Source organism: Nymphalis io, chromosome 11 (genome assembly GCF_905147045.1).
Source record: "Nymphalis io chromosome 11, ilAglIoxx1.1, whole genome shotgun sequence".
NCBI lineage: Eukaryota > Metazoa > Arthropoda > Insecta > Lepidoptera > Nymphalidae > Nymphalis > Nymphalis io.
The window spans coordinates 4,586,470-4,595,263 of NC_065898.1; the positions used below are offsets into that span (position 1 = coordinate 4,586,470).

At 32.6% G+C, this 8,794-nt stretch overlaps 1 protein-coding gene across 1 annotated transcript; it reads left to right on the forward strand.

The window, feature by feature from the left end:
* The first annotated feature begins 1,787 nt into the window (after positions 1-1,787).
* Positions 1,788-6,566, forward strand: LOC126771853 (protein sister of odd and bowel-like). The gene is made up of 2 exons (XM_050491994.1): positions 1,788-2,967; positions 6,090-6,566. The coding sequence occupies exons 1-2, from the start codon at positions 1,913-1,915 to the stop codon at positions 6,463-6,465; spliced, it is 1,431 nt and encodes a 476-aa protein (XP_050347951.1). The 5' UTR covers positions 1,788-1,912; the 3' UTR covers positions 6,466-6,566.
* The last annotated feature ends 2,228 nt before the right edge of the window (positions 6,567-8,794 follow it).

The window sequence follows — 8,794 nt, forward strand, 5'->3', positions numbered from 1 at the left end:
TATGTTCAGGGAAGATTGAATTCAGGGAAGGTTGAATGCTCCCGTGAACCGCTACAATATCAATAATTTTTCTACATACATAGACAGAATAAACTGTCAAATAAAACACTATTAGACTGTAAAGCCGAGATGGTCCAGTGGTAAGAACGCGTGAATCTTAACCGATGATCGTGGGTTCAAACCCGGGCAAGCACCTCTGAATTTTCATGCGCTTAATTTGTGATTGTAATTCATCTCGTGCTTTACGGTGAAGGAAAACATCGTGAGGAAACCTGCTTGTGTCTAATTTCACTGAAATTCTGCCACATGTGTATTCCACCAAACCGCACTGGAGCAGCGTGGTGGAATAAGCTCTAAACCTTCTTCTCAAAAAGGGAGAGGAGTCCTCTAGCCCAGCAGTGGGGCATTCAGAGGCTGTTACGGTAGACTGTAAAGTATTGTGTTTTATACATTTTCATATTATTTTCTAAATACATTTTCTTGATGTTATAAAACTAAAGTTATATTTGTTCTTGACGTATTTAGCCAGGAACGGTAATTGACAATAAAAACCCACTGTTTTGTTCTGAACCTTTATAACAAATATTAGGATGTTTAATTTTAACCCGACAGACCTAATAAACATTTGTATGAACAGAATTTTATTATAATCTTGCATTAGGTTCCGAAGACAGACTTTAGCAAAGTATAGACATGGCATTGTTTCTCAAAATGATTTAAGATGTCATTATGGTAATTTTAATACTTTGTTTAACGACTAATTAGCCAGTATACATAGTAAAAGTCAGCGACAAAGGTATTAAACTTAGATATTTTCACATTTCACATACTTATATAATAATGTAATCATTAGTCTATAATATATTACTCAAATAAAATTTCTCTAATGAACATGTGAAAGATTAAAACCGCAATATGTTAATTATGATTATAAAAAAATATATCAAGCACTGAGATGCACGTCTTAGTCTAGTAAATAATTAAAAAAAAAAAATTATAGGTAACTCTAAATATTACGTAATCTGTGGTTAACAAACACGAAAGGCCTCACTGGCAGGCTTTGGTATTTATTTAGTTAATGTCCACTTTTGTCTCCGCTTGTCCACTGCTTTATAGGCGCCAATGTCTGTAATATTTTTTATGTCCAGAGTTCCCGACTCATTACACGAACAATTTATAATAATTTATAAACATTTAGAATTATTATGTTCTTCGTTGATAATTTTACGAATATTTTCAAGATTAAGTTGTTATTAGTATTTTATTTTACTGTATTATAGTAACATGTAGTTTTATACTATTAAATTTGTCATATATTTATACATATAGTATAAGAATTTTATAAATATAAAATATATGTGTGTTAATTGTGAACGGTACATGTGACATTAGTTTTCTTATGAAACTGTCCTTAAACCTATAATTTATTTATTATAATATATTACTAAGCCTTAGGCGGATACGGTTTGATAAAATACGGTCAGTTTTCAAATTGTAAAAGCGTGTGACATGACCCACTAATAAAACAAACGGGTCGTTCGCTCGGATTGTTTTCCCATAGACCGATTCCATTCAGAATCTCATTACACTTGAAAGGGCTCCAACAAATCTGGCGCAACGTTTTTCTCATGGACGTGTCTGTCGTTAGGGCAGCGTGAGGTGACCATTACTGTACAAAGAGTTGCCTAAAATAGAGAGCTTTTGTGAGGCGGGAAGACAGACGAGGGGGAGGTGGGGGCGGGGCGGTCGCTGGCTGCCCGCCGGCTCAGTCGCACCGCACCGCACAGCCGCCTCGCACGCCACTGCGTACCGTGACTGCGTTAGCGCACGCGCACGCGATAACCCCCCACCTCGTCTCCAACAACACGTGCTCCAATAACTGTGTTCACCTGATGATAACCCACTGAACAAAATGCAAGAGCAAAGCACTTCCCGAGCGAACAAGACAACTCTCAATTCATTGGAAAGCGCTATTATCAAATTGAAGAACAATCTACAGATACAGGATAACAAGTCTACAGATATGACCGGGCTATTGAGCATCGACGCTTCGTCTGATGATACAAAAAACAATACAAGTAAGGGAACAACTTCATCTTCTACTACAAATATTAATCTATCTATTGCATCCGCTGCGTTGTTACAAGAAAATATGTTGCAACGTTCTTTACAAGGAGTAGTTATATCGCTTCAAAATGCGATGATGAATTCGTTGCAACAAGCGGCTCTCTTGCCGTCAAATTCAGCAGCCGCTGCAGCCTTAAATTTACAAGCTTTAGAATCATATTTAACTTTACAACGCCTTACCACAGTGTCATCTGTTAATAGTAATACACAACTAAATACCAGTGAAAGCAATACATCTACAAAGCAAGATATACTAAGGCTAGCGACGGCAAGTGCTAAGATAACTGAAACAGATGTATCCGAAAGTACGTCGACGGTAATTTCGCCTAAAACTCCCGAAGAATATCCATTGTCTGACGCTATAGCGGCAGAGGATGTGGATTTATCAGAGGAAGTGGAAGAAGACTTAGCACTACTTGACAATGAAGACGAATTCACATTGGAGCAGCATTTAGAATCAACATCGAAAGGTTATTGTTATAATTCATCACAGAACCTAGATAACGGGTATCCAAGTCTACTAATGAATGCAATGTACCAACAACAAATGACTGGGAGTCCTTCTCAGCCACCTCTTTCACCTCAACCATCTAATTCATCTAGTTCAAAATCAACCAATAGTTCAACCTCTTCAACAGGCAGCAGCATATCGAATAAGCAGAAAGCCACAAGCAGCGGTCCTAGGACAAAAAAACAGTTTATATGTAAATTTTGTAATCGACAGTTCACAAAATCATATAATCTTCTTATACATGAAAGAACCCATACGGACGAGCGACCGTACTCATGTGACATTTGTGGAAAGGCTTTCCGACGGCAAGATCACCTCAGAGATCACAGGTAAATACAACATACAAACTCTTAATCATTACATTATATAATTATATAAAAACTTTTTACGTTAATCTGTATAATTTTTTAATATTATTTTTTTACTCCATAATTTAATTATAACTATTTTTATAATAATATATCTCGCTCACTACTTCACCAACGTTAAAAGATTACCACTGATATAAGGTTGTTAAGGCAAATGTTATAATAAACAAATTATTTGCTTTTTAAAATATTTGTGTACTTATTTGATATGTTCGTGCTTGAATTCTAATTAAAATGTCTATCTTTAAAGTTATAAGTAAACTTAACTAACAATTATTATTAACTGTTACTTAAGAATGTGTAGATAATAACATTTTATCCAAAAAGAAAGACATTTATTACCCACATCTTATCTCTATCCTCGAAATAAATAGCTAAATCAATGGGAGCTTTCAACTTTATACTATCCTAAAATACCGTATCGGATGGCTCGACCCGTACTTATAAGATAAAACAACATTATAGCCGTGTCGAAAAACATTTAAAAGGCTCACGATTCTCATTTTTCGATATCAATAAAAGATTTTGGTCCTCGGATATCAACGCGAATTGTTATGAACTTTTGAATAATGGCGGTGTAGAAAAATATTTAAAACAAAAAGAGTTTAAGTACGAACCCGACAGATCGTATCGATGAGTCGTCCGTCACGCTTGTATATTATAAAATCGCTAATCTGAGAAGTGAACGTTTTAATTTTGACTTTTCGTTTTGTTCGTCTTTAAATCTTTCGAATTCCTTATAAACCTGTGCGCATATCTTGTTTATCGGGATATTTATCTTGAATAAAAAACTCTAAATCTTAATTCGACGAAAACAAACCGAATTTCGAACGACGTTCTCAATAAATAATGCCATTACGTATATTGTATCGACATGTTTAAAGTACATTATCTATTTCTTCGCTTATCTGTTCAAATTCTCCACCCAAGTGATGTAAAGGTGTTGAATTTTTAACACCTGTCTCTCGGCGATTTCCAACCAAATCACCGTATCTGTATAGCAATAAAATAAATTTTGTGTAGACGCCGGAGGGTTAACCCGAGCTCGGCCCGGCCTGTCGATGTTCAATCGATGTCCGTTGACACGATACATTATAATGGACCGGAGTGTTCGACGGGTTTTAACAAAGCACGTGGTGATCATGACGTGAGGATTAATGTGGATGACAAAAAAAACTTCCTTAGTAAATATCTTGCTATACGAAATTAAGATGTGGTATTTTTTCTATGAATTTTTGACATAAGTAATTTGTTAAAAATATTATGTAATATTATGATAATTATTTGGAACAAATTTTAAAATGTCTATTATGATAAAAAATATCCATTGGATTGTAAGTCATGATTTCTTTTGCCAGTATAATATCCTCCCAATAGCAAATATACTTACTAACAATGAAGTAGAACAGTATGTCATCTAAATACCACCGCTAGGCGTAGCTAGTAAAGAAATAAAGAATAAATTCGACAGTAATGGTTTATATTTACTATAACTTTAAGGATAAAAGTTAATCGAGTGCACTTCCCAATTAAGATTTATCTCATACACATATTATGTATTTTGAGTTCGACTTATAATTTCACTTTTATTATAATTTTATCAAAAACGACATTTCATCGTTTGCTCTTAGCAAATGCACATCACATTGACATGTTTCAAAAACTAATGAGAGCCCTCAACTAGAATTTTATAGCCTATCAATATTTATAGCAGGTTTAATTTATCAACAATGTCTCGTTGGCTCGGGTTAGGCCTAACTGAACCCGCGTCGGTGTCAAGCTACGCTCGAATGCGCGCGCCTTCCCTAATCGCCCTATCATCTTCCTTTATATCCAAATCATTTTTTCATTCATCATCTTGTACCTCTTAATCGTCAGTTATCGTTATCTCAATGATTATTACACACGTAACGTTATTTTGAACACGTCGTTATTTATTCGTGTGTATTTGTTTAGCTAATATTAAGAATCGGATCTTCAATTGCTGGTTTCACATCCTGTGTTATTATTGATTATCGGTTTGAGTATATAATTACACTCTGTGGGCTTTGAGATTATTTTATAACGTATTATATAATGATATCGATACACATAACGAACGATATCAAGTACTTGAAGTATTAAAAAGATACAAGATAATATTTCAGTTTAATTAACGTTTTATCGAAATTTTATATATAAGACACCTTTCATTCGACAAATAAATAGATTTAAATTTTTCGTTTATTAAAAAATAAACACATTTATACCCAATGACAAAACTTCCAAAAATATAAAAACTTAAAAGAAAGTCGCGGACTAACCACGTATACAAAATAGTGCAACAGACGTTCAAAGTTCATGGGATAAAATTACGTAAAAAAGATCATGTATGTTCAATTTAATGATGTAATAAGCGGTATTATAGATATAGTATTCAATCCAACAAAGCTAAAAGGTATTTCCCGTTTGTTTTTTGTTCATGTAATACCTTGTACACGTGATTTATCATACAAGTTAAAGCTATTAAAAGACTGATATCGATGACTCGGTTATCTAAGCTCGTTAATACACGTAATAAAATCCACATTGAACATTAAAACGAAATTTTGGGTGCTCATTAAATATGCTTTAATCTAAGGAGCACCCATTTAATTGATGAGGATACAAATATTGTTGAAGTAAGATTTAAAAATTGTCTTAATAAAATTTAAAATGTCTTGCTTGAGTTACGTAAATTGATGGCATTCAAAACACAAATGAGAGGGTACGCCAATTTATTACACATATCCTGGGGGCACTCGTTTGTTCTCTGGTTCCTACAAGACGAAGGTGTTCGAAATATGGCGTTAATGTTCCATTTCGAACGATATATTTATTATAATTGGACTGAAATAACATATGTATTTGTTGGAAACAGTTTTGGTGTTGTTGCTTTTCAACGAAGGATTTATATCGACAATGCCAATAAAATACGTTATCAAATATTTTGTTGCTAAGTGAACTCTTTATGGCGGACGTGAAAAGTATATATGTCTATATAATATGCTAATAATTCAGAACAAAATAGTATAAGCAAATACATAAAAATATTTTTGTTTCAGATACATACATTCAAAAGAGAAGCCGTTCAAGTGCCTGGAATGCGGAAAAGGTTTCTGCCAATCAAGAACGTTAGCAGTACATAAAATTTTACACATGGAAGAGTCTCCTCATAAATGTCCTGTGTGTAGTAGGAGCTTTAATCAAAGGTCGAATCTTAAGACCCATCTCTTGACTCACACAGACATTAAGCCTTACAATTGTACCTCATGTGGAAAAGTTTTTAGACGCAACTGTGACTTAAGACGTCACAGCCTAACGCACAATTTAGTTAGTATATCATCAGTAAATACATCACCTAGCGGAATTAATGAAAAAAGTCCTTTATTAAATCCTAATTATCCTATTGATAATTTAGATACCGAAGAGGAGAATTAATAATTGATTTATTTAGTGAATGTGTTAAATAATAAGACTGATAATCTTCCAGTGCCTTCTTAATATTAAGTGACGGAACAAGATCTTGTATAAGATGTACCATTAGCCTATTACTCCCTATTATTGGTTTACTTTATTGTACACCGCTTAAGTGATGCAGTTTTTATTTCTTATATATATTTGTTTTGTATACTCATCTCATTACGTTTTTTATAAGCTGTGAGGAAAAAATATACAGCTGTTCACAGATTAGCAAATGTTAAGTAATCGTTTTTTTTTTTTAAATTATATCACTAAATTTGAAATGTTGACAATAAAAATTATTGATAGACATATAAACATAATTACTTATATTGTTACTTACTGTATATATTATGTATTTTTATAGATTATTTTTAAATTGATGAAAAAAAAAATAGTTGATATAAATTTATTTTTTTCTGCGTTTACTAAATTAACTTTTCATATTTAAATTTTTTTGTATGTTATATAATATATTGTTTCTCTACTATTTTCGGTACATTTTACATGAAGGTTCTTTTAGGTAAGTTTGTATATGCAATGTGTCGAATTCTCTCGTTTCTACTAGTATTATATCCGCATTTTTTTATCTTGTATATTTCTGATCTCATTTTTTTTTGTATTTGTATATATAGATTATAAATGGCTAAGTCAATTACAATGGATCCGTCCTAAATTAAGTACAACAAATTATTATGATAAAATCAAAATTAATTAGAAAATTTGTAATTCTAGTTTAAACTGGTTTATAAATAATTTGCCTTATAATTAAAGTTGGAGACTTGTTTTATTTTTGTGAATATCACTCGTTGTACAAAATTTAAAAATATTATATTGTAATAAAAAAAATTAAACATAAAATTTGACTTTTAATATATAGGTGCCAACTTTATATATTTTACCATAGCCTTTTTAATTTCATTTTATTCTTAATTTAAAAATGCTAAAATTTTTATATTATCAAACCTGCGGCATTTTGTCTTAATTATAATTGTCTAAGTTTTAAAGACCTGTTGAACATAAAAATACATTTTAATTTATTTAATGAACATTTGTGCATGATAGATTAAGTAAACATCATAAACAGTGCTTAACACTTCAAGTAATAATATATTCATCATATCTTGAGTACTTATACAAAAAATAGCACAAAAAACTTTAAGTGAACAAATGTGAATACGTAATCAAACGAATATGCATTCCATAGAACTAAAACAGCGAAGTTCTTTTTGTCCAACATGTTTTTATTTTTTATTTGTGCCTGCAACTTCGCAGACCCGAAGGCCAATTCTACTAATCTATAAGGATTACGATACGTTCCCGATTCAATTCCGATCCAACGCTAATTATTCTTTATTCGGATCAGAACCGAATCGATATTGTGTCACTTTATGCCTTTACGTCAAAACCAAACTTGATTGTTAACTTTATGCCAATAGTCTATAATACTTTCACTGGTAGTAGGGCTTTGTGCTCGTCCGGGTAGGTACCACACACTCATCAGACATTCTACCGCAAAACAGCAGTACTCGGTATTATTGCGTTCCGGTTTAAAGGGTCAGTGAGGTAGTATAATAAAAAGCACAAGGGACATAACATTTTAGTTCCCAAGGTTGGTGGCGCTTTGGCAATGAAGCGATGGTTAACATTTCTTACAACGCCAATGTCTATGGTTGTTGGTGACCACTTACCATCAGGTGGCCCATATGCTCGTCCGTCTACCTGGACTATAAAAATAAAAAATTAAATTAAAGAATAACATAAAGACAACACAGATAAACTGCATCGATTACGCTTCGATTCGATTGCTATAAAGTGACAATTTGTTAGTAGAATTGATCCTCTGAAAAAACTACTTACTAAGCTAATATAATAATAATTATTAGACTTACTCGCAAGTCTTATTAATAGTTATTGCCTTTGTTACCGGAAAATAAAATTAGAATGTTTGAAGGCTAAAACAGGATTGCATTTATGGTATTAGCGAATGTCACTGAAAAAAAAAATAAAAGTTTAGAATACATAACATATTTTCTTTTTAAAAGCTAACTATTGCTAGTATATACACTGTAATATTCATAGTTAGTATTAATAATAAAAGATACATTTACTATATAATATATAACAGACTGCCTCGTCGGTCAAGTGACTAGTTATAAAGCCACAGATCCCGGGGTCCTCTGTTCAAGCCCGAGGTCTGGCCAATAAATAGTTATGGGGTTTTTCTGTCGAAGATTCTTAATAGCAGTTCGAAGTCTGGAAGTTGGAAGGAATTGTGTACACGTCCGTGCCTCAGAAAGCACGTAAA

What these genes read in the sequence shown, in the direction of transcription:
- LOC126771853 (XM_050491994.1), top strand. Translation starts at nt 1,913, where the DNA reads ATGCAAGAGCAAAGCACTTCCCGAGCGAACAAGACAACTCTCAATTCA. An exon ending in GATCACCTCAGAGATCACAG is followed by an intron (nt 2,968 to 6,089) that starts GTAAATACAACA and finishes TTTTTGTTTCAG; the next exon opens with ATACATACATTCAAAAGAGA.